The sequence below is a fragment of the Anser cygnoides genome, chromosome 2, assembly GCF_040182565.1.
Source record: "Anser cygnoides isolate HZ-2024a breed goose chromosome 2, Taihu_goose_T2T_genome, whole genome shotgun sequence".
NCBI classification, from domain to species: domain Eukaryota; kingdom Metazoa; phylum Chordata; class Aves; order Anseriformes; family Anatidae; genus Anser; species Anser cygnoides.
In genome coordinates, this window is record NC_089874.1 from 5,628,627 (window position 1) to 5,646,596 (window position 17,970).

At 51.3% G+C, this 17,970-nt stretch overlaps 1 protein-coding gene across 1 annotated transcript; it reads left to right on the plus strand.

The window, feature by feature from the left end:
* The first annotated feature begins 2,069 nt into the window (after window positions 1-2,069).
* Window positions 2,070-15,849, plus strand: MYD88 (MYD88 innate immune signal transduction adaptor). The gene is made up of 5 exons (XM_048062427.2): window positions 2,070-2,496; window positions 6,856-6,987; window positions 8,417-8,597; window positions 9,672-9,763; window positions 12,258-15,849. Exons 1-5 carry the CDS (start codon window positions 2,148-2,150, stop codon window positions 12,410-12,412), a joined length of 909 nt encoding a protein of 302 aa, XP_047918384.2. The 5' UTR covers window positions 2,070-2,147; the 3' UTR covers window positions 12,413-15,849.
* Window positions 15,850-17,970: the final 2,121 nt, after the last annotated feature.

The following is a 17,970-nucleotide window of genomic DNA, read 5'->3' on the forward strand; positions in this document are numbered from 1 at the left end:
GTATTTTATCTTCCTCATTTCCACTGACGCAACAGAGATCCACAGATAGTGAGACTTCAGGGTACGTTCGTGCACTGTGTTCCCTACAGGACTTCGGGGAAACAGTAAGTTCCTCTTGCAAACTGGTGCAGAGTCACTGCAGCACCTGGGTTGGTTTTGGTGCTGGCCTGGAAGCCATAAACTGTTCAACTCAGAGCTGAGAACCGTGGGTTGTACTCAGCACCAACAACCAGTCAAAGCGGTTTTACAGCCACTGTAAACGTTTTGATTTTATGCAGAATGGAAGAGTTTGGGAGACTGGAGAGAGCTGTCTTTGGGCCATCATGGACAGAGAGCCCAGGTTTGAACTCCTTGCGCCTAGGAGCAGGCCCCTCTCAGCAGAAGGGACACGGCTCTGGGATTTATTACCACTAGGGATCCATGCAGACCTCTTTGGTAAAGAATAACATAATTCTGCTAAATCTCTTAGTTATTTAGGTAGATGAGTTCAGGACTGCATTGAGAAAACAACCGATGTGGAACACAAAAGCGAGATCTTCTGTCAAAAGGAAACAAATCGAGTAGCTTCTTAGGGAGTGAACACCCTATAAGGGGTGTTTGGACCTCATATGATAATCCTGCCATTTGTTGGGTAACAGGAACTGATGAGTAGCTCCTGATGATGGAAAAGGGTCAGCTTCAGGGGTTGCTGCTTAAAAGAAATAATTGTATCCCAAATAAAAGTCTGGGACAAAACAGTAGCCCAGATCTTGGAGTACCTGAACAGGCCTTATATTCTGGGCATCGCTTGTTCAAACCTAATTAATTGGAAACCCAACTGCAAAGCCACTGAGATCCTGACAGATGTCCTGTTCTTGATCCAAGCAGAAGTGCGTAAGAGGGGATTGCTCTCAGCTCATCCCCTTATGATGGTAAGTTGCTGCTCTCACCTGCTCCCTCGCAGAGCAGCATCTGAGGGATCCTAACCAGGATGGGTGAAATCTCCTGGGTTAGCTGGAGCTGTTGTTGGCATGAGCTAACTTGGAGAATCGGGACATGGCTGCTGCTGGCAGAATTGGCAGCTCCAAAGCTGAATGTGCAAAAGTGCCTCAGCTTTTGAGTGGAAAGGGAGCAGAAGCACAACGATAGACACGGAGATTGTGTGTACCTCAGCAGTCAGCCTTCCCTTGTGAATATGGTGATCTGGGTGTCAGGTAGGAGAATCACAGAATCATTAACGTTGGAAAAGCCCTCCAAGCTCACTCATCTGTTCCAACCATCCCACTCCCACCAATGTCACCACTAAACCATGTCCCCAAGCACCGCGTCCAACCTCTCCTTGAACACCCCCAGGGACGGTGACGCCACCACCTCCCTGGGCAACCCGTCCCAATGCCTGACTGCTCTTTCTGAGAAGAAATGTCTCCTCATTTCCAACCTGAACCTCCCCTGGCACAGCTTGAGGCCATTCCCTCTTGTCCTGTCACCAGTTACCTGTGAGAAGAGGCCGACCCCCAGCTCCCCACACCTTCCTTTCAGGTAGTTGTAGAGAGCAATGAGGTCTCCCCTGAGCCTCCTCTTCCCCAGACCAAACACCCCCAGTTCCCTCAGCCGCTCCTCGCAGGACTTGTGTTCCAGGCCCTTCACCAGCTTCAAAGCCCTTCTCTGGACACTTTCCAGGGCCTCGATCTCCTTGTACTGAGGGGCCCAAAGCTGCATACAGCACTTTAGGTGCGGCCTCACCACAGCAGAGTACAGGGGGACGATCACCTCCCTGCTCCTGCTGGCTGCACTGCTCCTGATACCGGCCAGGATGCCGTCAGCCTTCTTGGCCACCTGGGCACGCTGCTGGCTCGTGTCTAGGTGAGCATCGATCAGCACCCCCAGATCCTTTAGAGAAGCCTGGAGCTTGGCAATAACAGAAAATGTGGATTCCTGCAGTGCTATTTGGGCCAACCGCTTGGATTTTAAATAATAAATAAATAAATAAATGAGTGAATAAATAAAAGGCTCCTCCATCCCGCAGCCTTCCTCCTTTCGCCTCCCTCCGGGGGCGGCAGCGGGCAGAGGCAGAGGCAGAGGCGGGCCCTGCCCCGTGAGGCGAGGCGGGGCGGGAAGCCCGAGGGCAGCCGGGGGAGGGAGGGAAGAAGCCGAAAGCGGCCCCGGCCATGGCCACGGCCCCGGCCCCGGCCCCGGCGGGCTCGGCCTCAGCCTCGGGCTGCCCCCCGGAGCTGGCCGCCGTGCCCATGGTGGCGCTCAACTACGGCGTGCGGCGCCGCCTCGGCCTCTACCTCAACCCCCGCACCGCCGCGGCCGCCGACTGGACGGCGCTGGCCGAGGAGCTGGGCTGCGAGTACCTGGAGATCCGGCGGCTGGAGGCGCTGCCCGACCCCACCGGGGCGCTGCTGGACGAGTGGCAGAGCCGCTGCCCCGGGGGGGCCACCGTGGGCCGCCTGCTCGAGCTCCTGCACCGCCTGGAGCGCCACGACGTCTTGGTTGACCTGGCCGCCAGCGTGGGTGAGGCGCGGCCGCACCTCGGGGCTCGGGGCGGGGGGAGGCCGGGGGTGAGATGGAAACGGGCACAAGGACCCCGGGTTTCTCCTGGGGATGTCCCCAGAGGGAGTGTGAGGCTAAACTGAGCTCCACGTCTCCTTGCTGGGGATTTTTCGGGGGGCAGGGGGTGCTGCTCGGTCACACACCGACGCAGCAGCCCCTTCCCGGCACCTCCTCACAGGGCTTCCAGGAGAGAAGGGAGGAGCGCGCCCCGGTTCTGCTAACCGTGAGCCCTGCGAAGCAATCGCGAGCCTCATCTTATCCAGAGGCCCCACTCAGTTCCTTTTAACACGTCCAAGGATGCTTTCGGCAGGCTGGGCCAGGAGGAGGCTCAGGGGTTGGACAGTGTGAGAGTGGTGGGGTGGTAGGAGGATATTTGGGGTGAGGGATGTGCAGAACGACCTGTCGGGTCTGGGTACCGGAGGGGAAATTCATTTCCATGCAAACTGAAAAGTTACGAGGCAGAATCAGCACAAGCAGTGAATGTGGAGACCCCACAGCTGCTTTTATAACCCGTGCTTTGTAGACTCTGCTCGTGATTGCAGGAATTCACAGGGAAGCCGGCTGTAAGAACTGAAGGGGAACTTCACTGCCGAAGCACTTCCAAAGCCAGAGGCGGCTCTGAAGCCGGGTGTTATAGCGTGTAGTTTACTGGGTTACCGATGAAGAAATAATAAATCTCATTTCCTGTTACTGCAAGAACTGAAGATGTAGGAATGTGGCTACGTAGAGAGCCTGACTAAGAACCGACGGAGGGCTTTCCTGTATTCCCGCTGCTCTACCCAATGAAGAACGCTCTGAAGACTCTGCTTGAGGAAAGAAAAAACAAAAATCAGTATGTTTTGTGATCCCCTGACCATAACCGGCAGCAGAAGCTTGCAGCTGCGTGAGGGAGCCGGGGTATCAGAAGAACGGCGTGCATCGCTCACCGAGGCTGCTCGTGGCCCCGAATTTGGCCGAGCCCCCAGGAGGGAGCGCAGTGGGCTGACTTCTTCAGACCCCGGACAGACAATAGCGGGGTGAGCGGGAGGAGCCAGAGCTCCAGGAAAGTCACAAGTTTAGCCCAGTTGTGGGCCACGCTGATAAGAGGAGACGGATAAATTCTTGGAAGAAAAACCCGCTGAGGGTTATTCGGTACAAAAATATTGCCACTGGCTCAGGAAATGTCTGAACTGCGAGTTGTCCAGAATGTATATTTTACAAACAGATTATAGCTAAAAGATTAATTTTGGAAAATATCACTCCATGTTTACTTTATTCTTCTGTTCTCCCTTAGACATCTGGTTTTGACCATTGTTTGGACAGTTAGATGGACCCACAGCCTGACCCAGTGTGGCCATTCGTGTCTTTTATGATTTTTGGCTGAGGATTGCAGCTGTGGCCTGCAGTCTGTTGCTAGTTCTCCAAACTCTTGCAGAAGTCGGAGCTATTTATTTTATAAGAGGAAAGACAATGGACGGTTGCATAAACTGTCATGTGCGGTATGTCCTGATGCCAAAGGCATCTTCGTGTACTAGGACTTCACGTATTAGGACTTCAGCTGTGGGATTCAGCTCAGAGATTAAAACATCAGTATCGAGGTTCCTGTGGTCTGTGCTTCCGTTACAGGAGGTGCAGATCTGGGGCACGATGCAGCTGCCCCCACAAAGGCATCTCGGGTTGTATGACAGGCCTCAGGACGTCCCGCATGGCCTCTACCTCCTGATGGATGCAGGTCATTATAAGTCCAGTGTTGTACCTGCAGGTACAGGGGTCTCGGGCACTCCAGGATCTCTCAAATGACGCTGGATGCCCTCGTGGGGGCAAATCAGCCGAGCTCCTTTGGGACACAGCGTCCCCGTTAAACACGACTTGATGCTGTGCAGCTCCAAAGGATGCTTTTGGTTTGTGGTTTCTTCTTCAGAACCAGTCCCCTCTCCTCATCACGCGCTCCATTCCTTGCTGGATGGCCGCGCGAAATGTTTAGGATGCCAAAAATTGGGGTCTCCTGCAGTCCTGAACAGTGTCCCTTGGGGCCACCCTGTGCCATAGGGCAGCAGGCAGCAGCTCCCCTGGTTACGCTGTCTGGAGTACGGACGTTGCGGGGTGCAGCTTTTCCATCTTAGCAGATGTGCCCTATGTTTAATTTTTCTCAGCAGCTTATTTCATTGTACGATCATCTTTAGGGATGTAAAGCTCAGTGATTTTTAAGTCTTCCTGACCAGTTACAAGTGCTGCTTTCCTGCTTGACAGGGCGTGGGTCTGTTCTCTCTCTTACAAGGACCACATGCTTATCTTTTGCACTTTGGGTTTCATGGATTTATCCTCTCCAATACCTTTTATTCTTTCTTTCCAATATCTCAGGCTTTGTTTGACCGTTCAAAGAATGTAAAGCCGACACCGTGTTGTTACTAGATGCTGGGCAGAATGGTGTACCTTAGCTTGGAGTACCTTCTTGCTGCTCCATGGGCTGGTTTGCATCCCGTTTCTTCTTGGACCTTCGGAGTTGTCTTTGACTCTTGTTCGTTCTCATTAACCTGTGCCTGACCAGGCAGTGATTCCTGCTGGGGACTGATCCACGCCAAATTACTGCAGGTCTTTCATCCTTTCAGGTTCACTGGCAGTTCAGGTTTATCCTGCAGGAATAGGTGGGATTGCAGCACGATGCCATCAAAAATCTGTGCACGTGTCTGGTCCGGGTGAACCAGCAAACACCTGAACGAGCTGGGAGTGGAGAGGTGACCAAGCTGGGGACCAAGCTGCAGAAACTCAGCTCAGGCCGGCACAGATGCCACTTCGGCAACGAGGAGAAAGAAGAAGAGAAGACAGAGAACAAATACATTTAAAAAGAACACCTCCGTAGCAAGAGCTGATCCTGTGATCAACTCTTTATATAAATAATTGCCAATTGTTGCCCACACAGCACTGGATATTTTGGACTGCCAGCCTGGCTACCCACCGGAGCAGGCACAGCGAAGGTGCTGCCACCAACCCTTCCCGTGCAACTTCTCGGCCCGTCAGCCAGTTCAAAGCAGCTTCGGTGATGATGCCAAAGGCACGGGCTTACCTGACTCAAAACGTGCTTCAGCGGGGAAAGACCTGAGGTCTGAATCATCTGGGTGGTAAAGAACGCGGCTGACTCCTCTCTGTGCTGACGAACTGGGGAGAAAGGGGGAAGCGAGGCGGACTGGGGATGCCTCAGCCTGAGGAAAAGCTTTCATCAGATCTGACTCCTTGTTATAATGCACTCAGGGGATGCAAAGCAGCGAGACGGAAGCAGAGGATGGGGCTTCAGGAGCTGGGCTTCCCGGGGACCTGCTCGTAACTGCAGACAGGATGCTTGCAGGCAGTCCTTCCCTCTGCCAGGGCTGCTGTGCCAGCCACCTCTGTCGCTTTTTCAGCCTAACCCTCAGAGCGACTGGTGCTTTCTGACGGCTACTTGTTTGGTTTCTTTTTGTTTCTGAATATTAAGCGCAGCAGAAGGCAGATGGGAGGTTCGTCTTTTTGGTAATTGCCAGTTTCAAATCTCCTTTTACTTTCAAGTTCTTCTGTAATTGTGCGTTGCAGGGTAGCAGAGGCTGCAGGATTTCTTGTCACTTCTCCAAAGACTTTAGTATATTAGATTTACCATTCATTTTTGAATAAAATCTGTTTGTAATAGATCACGGCTGTTCTGGTTGGGAAATTCATAGCAGCAGACCTTCTTGCCCTTGAGTTATCCCAGCGCCTGAGCTAAAAGAAGATTTCTGATAGCTGTTGGAGAATATAAAGCCTGTTTCAGGGGCTTGCTGGAATTTTGCCTGTCCCTCCTGTTTGTGATGAGCACACGTACTCATCGTGACCTACAGCTCTGGCTTACGAAGGCTGGTGGTGTGAAATCAGCCATTGTGTGACATTTATTACTAAAAGGAAAAACAGGAGGAGTTCTAACTGAGATTCCCCCTGCCCCAAGTTATCTGACATTGTTAAATACTTCAACATCACAGCAATGGCAGCCTGCAGTAGGTTAAGACTTGTTACATCCATGAGGCGTGCTGCTTAGAGTGTATGGGGATATACTAGAGCTGAAGTTTAAAACAAACAGAGGAGAGTTCTTTACACAGCAAGAGTGACCTTCGGGAGCTAAATGCTAGAGGAGATGGTGGAGGCAGCAACGAGAGGTTTGAGAAGGGGTTAGATAAACTCCAGGCCTACACGTCCACAAACAGACACCAAAGAAAACCAGGCAGGGTTTTACTCCTTAATATCCCTAATCCATGACATAGATATTCCCGTTTCGAAGAGCTTCTGCAGTGTGAAAGCACCATCCCAGGAGCCTCACGTGTTGCTGCTGTGTTTTTGCAGAGGAGGACTGCAAGAAGTACTTGAAGAGGAAGCAGCAGCAAGCTGACCAGCCGCTGCAGGTGCCGGCGGTAGACAGCAGCGTGCCGAAGACGTCGGAGCTGATGGGCATCACCACCAGGGACGATCCGTACGGTGAGTGCCCGCGGTCACACCGCTGCACGATGCCTCACGTGGAAATCGTGTTCAGCTGCCCAGCGCACCCCCGTGAGAAGCGCAGAAAAGCAGTTTGGTTTCAGTACCAGTGCCTTTATATAACCCAGGCCGGAATGCTTTGGTAGTCTGCAGGCATTTTCATTTTTCCCTGGGCAGAGAGAGAAGCGGCCCTGGGGAGCGCTGTACCCAGAAACAGCCTGGCACGGAGCCCGCTGGCGGTGCCTGGGAGGAGACTTCCCAGAAGCGGGTCCCTTTGCGCAGCCTGGCCCGGAGCAGCAGGCAGCGCGGCGGGTTGGAGTAAAGGGGAAGGATCTCCGAGCCGGCTGCCACGGCCGCACAGCACCTCAGCAGATCGAACCGGCTCAAATAAAAAGGAAGCGGGGTTTTGCGGGGTGTGAGGTGGAGGGAGAGAGGAAGCACAGCTCCGTGCGTGCGTGCAGCTGTGGGCTGAGGGAGCGGGCATCCTACGCTGATATCCGTGTGGGCAGAAAGGAGTCAGCTCGCTTCTTCAGAAGCTCCTCTGGCTAGACCGAGTTTGCGTGGCCGCCTTTGCTGTGTGTGGGGACATCGTTGTCCTCACCAAACGTCCACAGACCAGCGAACACATCGGTGCTCGTACACAGCAGCTTTGCCTGCCTTGACCCCCGGTAGCTCTGTTCCCCTCCCGCACACGGTGAGGGGCCTGGCAGCCAAGTTCCCCTTCTGCTTGACTGGGCGCTGCTCGGGCTGCATCTGCCTGCCGGCTTGCTGCTTTTCTCATCAGCTTTCGGAGCCTGACCTATTTTTCACCGTCGTAGGCTTCGACTGGCATAAAAAACTTCACAATACATGCAGTGACGCTGACACGGAAATAAAATAACACAGCGGAAAACTATCCGGCCATATTAAGGTGCTTAATTACGAGACCCATGGCCCTTAAAATACGGAGCTTTAATGTTGGCTAAATAAACGAGAACTGCCAGCCTTAAACATCTTTGGCAAACAGGGCCATGTAGTTAGGATGTGACTCCGGGTACCAAGTTTAAAACGTTAGCCATAAAAACCACGGGTTCTAAACTTCAGGGGCTAACTCCTGCCTCAGCAGACGTTGTGGGGTGACGGCCTGCAGGAAGGTTTGGGTTGGGAAGCTTCTGTCCCTGTGACCTGAACGAGAGAGGCAGGACCCAGAGCCACACGGGTGTTTTAGTTGTGTAACTTCCAGTGAGAGGCCAGAGCAGAAGGGCTCCAGGCTGCGCCCTCTGGGGTACTCTGCTCCCTCCAGATCTTCCACGCTCCATCTCCCCTCCGTTAAATTGCCCTAGCAAGCTTGGTGCAGAGTTTGTCTGTCAAAGGCTGTGGAGCTAGCGAATGTTCACTACAGGAGTTCGTTTGTAGGAGAAGATGGCAGCTAAATTTTTCATGGTTTCAGGGAACGGAACAGAGCTGTTTGATGCCTTTATCTGCTACTGTCAGAAAGACCTTCAGTTTGTCCAGGAGATGATCAGAGAGCTGGAACAAACAGAGTTCAAACTGAAGCTCTGCGTCTTTGATCGGGATGTCTTGCCAGGAACGTGTGTGTGGTCCATCAGTGGAGAACTTATAGAAAGGAGGTAAGCAGACCGTGGCTGCTTGGGACAGCTCAGTGTAATGGAACATCGCGTCCGTTTTACCATGGTGTCCGCAGTGTGGGGCCGGTGAAGCAGGAAAAATCCACAAGGATGTCTTCATGGGGTTTGTTTTATGCTCTCAGCTCAAGAGCGAAGACTCGAGCATTCCCAAACACGTAGCTTCACAGTTCACAGGGAAGACGCCATCATAGCGGTGCTGCTTACACTCGATTCCTTTTCTTTGGCTGGAGTATCCAGCAGTTGCATCCTTGAAGGGGATCTTTCAATGAATACATTTCCAAACTGAGTTGGCTCCACCCCACAGCGTAGAATTTGCAGGGACAGCGCTGGTATGGGTTCTGGCACTGACTTCAAGGGTCCTTCAAACCTCTGTGGGACTCAAGGGTGGCTGGGAGTTGTGTGACATAAAAACAACTCCCTAGATGGAGACTTACCTACAGCAAGTACTTTATAGCACAAAGAGGGGAAATACTGACCTTTGGAGCTCTTTTGCTCCCACAGTCCTGCCAAATTAAGCTCTGTGCAAAACCCCAAGGCAGGAGTTTGCACACAGCAAAGCCTTCCCTAAAGAGCCTAACATGTAGTTTGCAGCCAGGCACCTCAAACGAACGTAAGCAAGAAATCGGCGAATAAAGCTCAAATTTATTGTGCGAGGTGAATTCACAGTAATGTGAGTATAATAAAGCTCTGTCCGCTTAATTCTCATATTAGCGATGCTCAGTCATTGAAGGGAGCATGCGAGCAGATAATTAAGATGGCATTTTTATAATAGATAAACAGAGAACCAAATAAAGATTGCACAATCTGGACTTTGCTATTTCTTCATCTTGTAGTAGTCCAGTGTATGTGTAATCAAGTTTTTGCGTGTGGTGCAGCTGTCTGTCTGTCAGTAGTCTGTACCCTGTAGTTAATTCCTGCTGGAACACAGTTCTTGGGTTCATTTTTCATTGGGAGTTTTCATTTTTCATTGGGAGGAATACGTAGTTTTCCCGGTGAGGATGAGAATTGTCTCCATTGACATTTTATTTTTTTCTCCCTCGACTGCTTCGATTTCAGGTGTCGGAGGATGGTGGTCGTCATTTCAGACGATTACCTGGAAAGCGACGAATGTGACTTTCAGACCAAATTTGCTCTTAGTCTTTCCCCAGGTAAGATCTCACAAACATCCCATTTAAAATCGCCTGTCAACATCATAACTTGTACTACCGTAACATCTGAAGCTCCGGCTGAGATCAGCGCCATGCTACTGGGCACTGCGCAAATGCAGAATGAGGTGTAGTCCTAGATGTGATTAAATAGATGAGATAAATACAGGTGACAGAGGAGAAAATGGATAATTTGTAGCTACAGAAGCAGTAACCCTGTCTCAGACCTGGGCTCTTTCCACTGACCGACGTTTCACACGTGTAAAAGTCCACCCAGGCACGGGGGTTGCCCCGCGGCTAATGCCCTTCGCTGAGCAAACAAATTTATCACCGGTAGAAGCAGCCACTAAAACTGACAGTGGTTTTATAAATTCGGTCGTGCAGGCAGGGGCCTGGACTTGGTCCCTTGCCCCGCCGTTGACCTTCTGTGTGACTGCAGGGGAGAAGCTTGGCTGGGGTGCCCTGGCTGCCAAGTGGGTGCACGACCCGCTCGGGGGATGTCGTGGCTGCCTGCAGGTTGGGCAGCTTGGGAAAGTGCTGGGAGATCCGTACAGAAAATGTGCTGCCAGAGATAAAAGTATTGTAACAAACGCAGGGTGTGAGTAAACGCTGGGGATTTCAGTGAACGAACGAGCACCTTTCTGCAGGGATCCTTGAGTGTCGTGGGTAGGAAGATAAAACAGGGAATGAATTTTCAACGTCGATGGGAAAAATCTGTTCCGGATTTTGTTCTGAACTGAGAAACCATCCGTTTGTTTCCGTCAGATCTGTTCAGGTTGCTTCTCTCTAAGCAGCAGTCAGCCGACACTTGTCTGTGCTCCTGGGGAGTAGGTGCAGCACGGCTTGTGTAATATCTGTGGGAGTGTCCACATACCGAGTCTTTTCTAGGTGCGGGGTTTGACGTGGTGTTACGAATGACATGCCAGAAGTTAGACTGGAAGCCGGTGGCAGAGCTGGGAATTAGCTGCACCTTCCTTGACACAATAGTTCCTGTCATGGCCATTAATCCTTTGAGCATCCCTAGCGCACAGCATCAGCCCCTAACCAGAAGAATTTGTAGCAAAAACCTTTCGGTTCTGGCGTTACGTCTGTAGTTAGACCAGCAGGAAAAGGAAAAAAAGGCACATGTGAACGTAAAGCCTGAGCCCTGCCTGTAAAAACACGCGTGTGAGTGCAGGCTCGCAGAAGTAACGCGACTCGTTTGCGTGAGGCAATTTAACCCCAGCGGGGTTCGGTGACAGGCTGTGTGACTTCACAGATCACCGAAGCACCTGCTGCGGTTACCAGATCGTGTCCTTGCCTCGCCCAGGTCTCGGCGTCAGCGCTCGCGCTGGGCAGCAGGCTTCAGCTGGTGGCGGGTGTCCCTGTGGAAAGTTGTGCGGGGAGAGGTTCCTCTCCGGAGCAGCTGCTCCTTCGAGCAGCAGTCGTCACAGGGACGGTTGTCTGATGGTGTGCGTGCCTCCAAAAAGCAGTTCCTGTTATCAGTGATTCCTCGCAGCCCCTCTCTGCAGCCTATCTGAGCGATTCGGGGCAGGAAGAGAAAGACCTGGAGGTAACCCAGCAGAGCTGACCATCTAGAAGAAGCTTAGTGTCTCAATTTTATCTCCAAGCACATCTGCAAGTACTCAGGACTGTACTCCTGGTTGCTTTTGACAAGAAACTGCTTTGTCCCTTTATATCTGCACTTTGTTAGGCCCCCACCACTCCCAGATGGGCTCAGCGCAAGCTGCCGTACGCAGGCTAGATGAAGCGTGGGACCTGATCCGTATTTGGCTGAAACGTCCTTAGCAGAGGGTTTGTGATTCAGAAACTTGCTCTGCAGGGTGAGAGCTAGGTGCATTGTGCTGAGATGACACAAAATCGGGACCAAACCTGGATCTTGTGATGTGTGTGCTGCTGTGAGGAGAAAATGCATACAGGATCTCTCGTGAGACCTCACCTGGAGCCCTGTGCTCAGCTCTGGGGCCCAGCACCAGAAGGACAGGGACCTGTTGGGGTGAGTCCAGAGGAGGCCACGAGGATGCTCAGAGGCTGGAGCACCTCTGCTGTGGAGCCAGGCTGAGGGAGTTGGGGTTGTTCAGCCTGGAGAGGAGAAGGCTCCGGGGAGACCTCACAGCGGCCTGCCAGGGCCTAAAGGGGGCTGCAGGAGAGCTGGGGAGGGACTCTTGGTCAGGGGTGTAGGGTTAGGACAAGGAGTAATGGCTTTAAACTAGAAGAGGGTGGGTTTTGATTAGATATGAGGAAGAAATCCTTCACTCAGAGGGCGGTGAGGCCCTGGCCCAGGCTGCCCAGAGGAGCTGTGGCTGCCCCATCCCTGGCAGTGCCCAAGGCCAGGCTGGATGGGGCTGGGGGCAGCCTGGGCTGGTGGGAGGGGTCCCTGCCCATGGCAGGGGGTGGCACTGGGTGGGCTTTGAGATCCCTTCTGATCCAAACCGTTCTGTGATTCTGTGATCTGACTGGGGCTCTGTGTGATCCTCTGCCTGTGCTCATCTTTCAGGCGCCCGTCTCAAACGGCTGATTCCAGTGAAGTGCAAAGCCATGAAGAACGAGTTTCCAAGTATCCTACGGTTCATCACAATCTGCGATTACACCAATCCTTGCACCAAAAAATGGTTCTGGACAAGACTGGCAAAATCCCTCATGCTGCCGTGACACAAAGTTACGAGTGCTGGCTGCTCTTTTTTAATTTATCCTGCCTGTGCCTTCGGACCACGGTGTCGCTCACACGGTGCCTTTCACCACCGCAGAACTTGGATCCTCACAATCGGTGTTTGGAGCCTGCGACTGGGAGCAAAGAATTTTCTCTTTTTCTTAACCTGTAAGGGGAGATAAAGGAACTGCCCGGCTGTTCCTGTTCGAGTCAGTGAGCAACAGCGTCCAGCATTTCGTGTAGTAAGAACTTTTACTGGAGATACGGGAAATACACATTTAAAAACTGAGTCACTAACATGGGAAGGCCAATTGTAAGCATTTAATGAGACCTGGGAACATAAAATGCTGGTATAAGATAGGAAATGATAAAAGCCTCAAACTGTAGGCTTTTTTAACCAAAATTGTCATGCCATTTTAAAAGCTCTCTAAGGGCTATAGCGACGTTTAGGGTTGGTGTCTTTTTAACATGTCAGTGAAATCCCACGGCTGCTCGGTGATCTGCAGGAGGGGAGGCTTCGGACTCTGGTTCCCCCTTGGGGAATGGCCAGCACCAGAATGACCAATTTTGGCACCAAAATTGACCACATCTTCTGGGCTGTGCTGCAGCCCTGCTGTTGGGCAGCACAGGGGAATGTGTGTGCTCAGTCCCCGGCCTCTCTTTGTTTCCCTTGGTCGTTGTTTGCAAAAGAACAGAATATTTTAATTGTCAAAGCAATGCAAAGAAATGAATGGTTCTACCTCTGTTCTTAGCAATATCAGCAAAATCAGCGCCGTTATCCTTGTCATTAGAACTAATGCAGAATCACTGAACTCAGTTTATTTTCTGTGGATGTTTCCATCCTTAAGCTCTATCACAGGATTCCCGTTCCGTGTTCACTTACAGCGTAAATCCCTTGACACTTGCACTTTCCGAGGTAGTCCCCCAGATTTGACAGAAGTGATTTTTTTTGCTCATTGAAGCGAGAACTGCGAGGAAGGACACGCTCCTGCAGCGTGTCTGCCTGTGTTCAGGTGACATGTGATTAAGTAGCATGTCTTACACCAGGATTTTATATTCCCAGACCTTGTTAAATGTTTACAACAGACGCACTCGTTAGTAGAGAATCAGTCTTTAAATCTGTATTTTCAGGGGAAGGCCTCGCTACACAAAGTGCAGGATGCTTTTGCTCATTGACTTGAAGAGGAACAGAGCTGGGCACCTACGTGGGTCCGGCTCTTAAACTGTGCGACCTTTAAGAGCCTGCCAGAAGTACATCAGCTTTTGGGATGCCTCAAAGGCACAGGGATAAATATCAAATAAAAAGTGTACTGAATTGTAGATTGGGCTGTTTAAATTATAAAAGATAATGTTCCCTTAATAGGAAAGAGCATATTTGAATTAACCAGCGGAGTCACTAGCGTGTGGGCAAGAATTCTGCCCCAAGTAGTGTTTTCAAGTGACCTATTGGTATATTAAACAGATTTTCACTAAATATTTACCCACTAATTGGGAAGAGGGGAATCTTGCTTATGTATCTGCAGTTGCTTGAACTCTGCCTCTTTGTTCCTTACTTCAGCCCCTGACTCATGTTGATTTTACAGCTTAATGGTTTACTAGTTTACATTTTTAAGGTGGATTTGATTTTTTTTTTTTAAAGATGTGCTTTAAAGCATTACCAGGGCTGAGTTCCTCAGACAGGAATGTGCGCACAAGTCTTTTCCTCACCCACACCAGAAATGAATGTTCGCTTACCAGGGGTTGCTGCAAAGTCCTGGGAATGTGCTGCTGCTGCTTCCTCCCGGCTGGGAGCAGTCAGTCCGTGATTTGAACGCAGCAACACGTGTGGACACGTTTTATGGGGCAGTTTGGGACTGCAAACTGGGTATTTTTCAGTCCCTTCTGCAAACACAACTGCTGCCATCGTGCCAAGGTGACATTTGCATCTTCCTGCCTTGTTAGCTCCAATAAGGAGCCCCGCGGGCATGGGAGGAGAAAAGTTAAGCTGATGATGGGTTTCTAAATAGTTCATCTTCGTGTCCTATTGCCCTCAGGCCTCTCCTGCAGAAACAGCCAGCTGCTTGCCTTGGGGCTTCTGCATAATCGTTAAATGTTAATTACAGAAGAGTTTCTGGAGGCTGCTTGATCCCCAGTCACTCCTGGGGCTTGGTGAATTCCCATACTCCGGAGTGTCTATCAACATTAATTACGGGTCATCACTCACAGGACTGAACCAGATTCCTCTCCAATCGAGAGCTGAAAGAACTCGTCCGGTAGCTTACCAGGGGCAGGAACAAAAGCAGGAGGCTCTGGAGCAGACACTAGAGGGAGGCAATGGTCCGTGCTGCCAGCTCTGGAGCTGCGGGGCTTGCGCTGTGAGCGGGAGGGAGAAGCCTGCCCGCTCCACGGTGGAGAAACGGGCACCGAGCGCTCCCTGCCATGGCCTGAGGGAGTCCTGGATGAGGATGGGGAGCGTCCGAGGCTTTTTCTCCTTTGCCTCTCGCAGCCTCTTCTAAGGAAAATGCACCGAAAATAGCTTGAGGGTTTTGGAGGCAGATTCAGCCGTAAGCACCGCCTTCGGCGTGGGTCCTGCTGGTGTTGTTTGGGATTTGGGACGTTGCAAGTGAGGGAAAAACAACAGCAGCAAAAAGAGTAAGTGTCAGCTTTGTAATAAATGACCTGGTGACTGCTGAACGGAGAAAGCGCTGCTTCTGGAAGGGAAGTCAAAAACCAGAGCTGGATTTCTAAACTCTCAGACTTCCAGTAAAGAAATTCCAAATGATTCTGAAAGATGTCAGTGCTTAGGCTAGGTCTGGTTATCACCTAGCTCCCTGTGTCGTGGTCCTTCTGGCCGCCTGGCTCGGATGCAACGCAGGTATTGCTGTTACCTGAATGCTGCTTTCTTACGAGCGGTTAAAATTTGTATGGTTAAAATAGTTACTGTGGAGTAAAGTGGAGTAGTATCCCTAAAATGTAAAATACGTGGTTTAAGTGTGTATCCTTTTCAGAGTAAAATCCAATTTATGCACTTCTGACATTTTTATATCTGTCTTGGCACGCTGACTTTATGAAGTGTGACATCTGTGAATGACAAAATGCACTTACTGTAAACGTGGCTCAGTGGCAGCACGGTTCCCTTTTCCCCTCCTTGGTGCTCAGTGGAAGGTCAAAGTTTCGAACACATTGAAAAAAGAGATTTAAAAAATGATGATTTTTTAAAAATTTTGTTTCTTTCCCTCCCTGAAATTGTCCTCGTTGAATCTGTTAATACCAAATCATTTATTTTTATATGTATACAGATATGTTTATATTACTTTCTATCCTGATATGCATCTTTAGAAAAGCATCTGTGTTGTACAGGCATTCAGAAAATACTCCACAGTTCTGTGGTTTTTCCTCCTTACGAGCAAACTTTTGCTACCTGTGACAAAACATTGTAAAATAAAGCAGAAAAACCCCATGGGCTGAGTATCCTCCTTCTTGGGCGTCGGAAAAATATGTCCTGGGCCTCCAAAGGAAGTGTTAGAGGGAAATAATATGGGCTGGTTCTTTTTTGTTTTCTTGTTTTGCCTAAAAAGCTTCCTCAGTGGGGGCTTTTGGCTGTGTCTGGAACGGGGAGAGGTATGGTTGTGTCCCGGCAGCAAGAGGGAGCAGGGATGCTGGAGTTTCACCTCCTATTCCGCATCCTTTCTGGAGATGCTGGCGAGGACTGCGTTGCTCTGCAGCAACCCGGAGGATTTTGCCAGCTCCCTTTTCTTAGGCGGGCGGCTTGGAGCGGCTCCAAAGCAGGGAAATAACTTACGAACGCAGCAGCTGTTGGGCCAAGGCCCTGCCACGGGAAAAGACGAAGGATCGTCGAATCGGAGAAGTGTTGCTTGGAAGGCATTTCTGGAGGCCAAGGACGAGCTGCGTTTCACATCGCGAGAGGCCACGTGCTGAGCCGCTTGAGGGACTGCTCCCTGCAAAGGCTGTGAAGCAACGCCCGTGCTATGGCCACTGCAAGCTAGCGTGTGCACAGCCATATGGAAATCATCCCAGAATTTATTATTCCAGGTAGAAATCACTGTCAAGAAGTGCCAAATAGGAGAGTCTCCCTCTCGGAAAGACTGGAATCCCTTCGCTTTCAATGTGATGTTGTGTCCCTCGGCTATCTGGGTGATTTTCGCCTGTATTTAAGTGTAAGCGTAGCTCAGAGCCCGGTGGGGTCAGGGCTGTGGTAGCTCCTTTCTCTCTGCCATTCTTCTTGTGCCGGAAGGAACTTCTATTTCATTCCCTTTTGCAGCTGTGATGCAGGAATGTCGGCGCCATCCCCTTGTTTTCTGGAGGACAGCATTTACCTGGTGATGTTCGATAACGTGCAAAATGCTCTGAGCTTTGGGGCCGGAGGGTGGTGGATAAAGCATTGCCCCGATGGAGCAACTCCTCTTCTTCACGACATGGTAGTTGTATCACGACAGAGACACTGCTTGGTCCGGAGGGCACATTTACTGGCAGCAAATTAGCACAGGGAAGAAAACACGCATGAAAATGGCTGGGAAAATGTTTGATCATCCTGGCAACGGATTTGAACAGGCACTGAAAAGAAACAAACCCCACGAGGCTCGCGCTGCTGGAAAGCACGCTCATCGAGTTGAAGCACCTCAGTCAGACCTATCGGGTTTTCCTAGACATCTAGGCGTTTGCTGCGTACAAATACTCCTGGGCAACTGCTCGTGGTTCGGCTGATGCTCAGCAGGACTTGGAGATGACTTTGAACCTGGCTGAATGTCCTGATAAGCGCTATCACGCCCTGCCCAGCCATTTGTTTATTTTGAAGCAAAATCTGCAGGCAGGAGGAGGAGGAATATTGTTGTAGCCGTTCCGGAGCTGCTCGGTAATTCTTTAAACGATTGAACCCGGAGTGAAGCGTTGAATGGTTGTGAAGTCTCATCTACAAACACCGCGTTTGCTGTTCCTCTTGCAGAGCCCACCTCAGCAAGGCGCCGTTCCCAAATCCTGCTCCTGCCCATGGAGCTCGGGCTGTCCCTGCCCTCCGGACACATTTTATTGCAGCTGAGCTGGACGAGATGGTTTGCACACATGCCCCTCGTGGTGCACAAGTTGTGGACATGATTACGCCCTGTGTTGCACGGGATAAACCCCCGGGTTCAGAGCACGAGCGTTGCACCAGCCGCGGTTGATATTCCTCCTGCCTGGCAGCCAGCAGAGGGGCTTCAAATCCCGTTCCTCCCAGTTCCTAGGTTAACTGGGTTTTGGTGGTGGAGCGGGGACAGCCGCGTGCCACGTCCAGGGCTGCTTTTGAGGACAGCAGGACCGCCCCGTGCTGCCGTTTCAAACCTCCCCTTCCCGGCAGACCCGGGGGGGCGAGGACGCGGGTGGCAGGTGGCTGGGAGCACGGAAGCGCCGGGAGAAACGTGCCAGGGTTTCCTCGACTGCCAAGCGCTCAGATTGGCCCAGACTGGACAGATTTCGTTCTGCTTCCAGCCCGACCGTGCGGTCACGTGAAGGAAGAAAAAAAGGAATGTGCCAGGCCGGGTGCCAGCCTGCGGGGGAAAAGGTCAGCGGGTTTTGCTGACCCGTA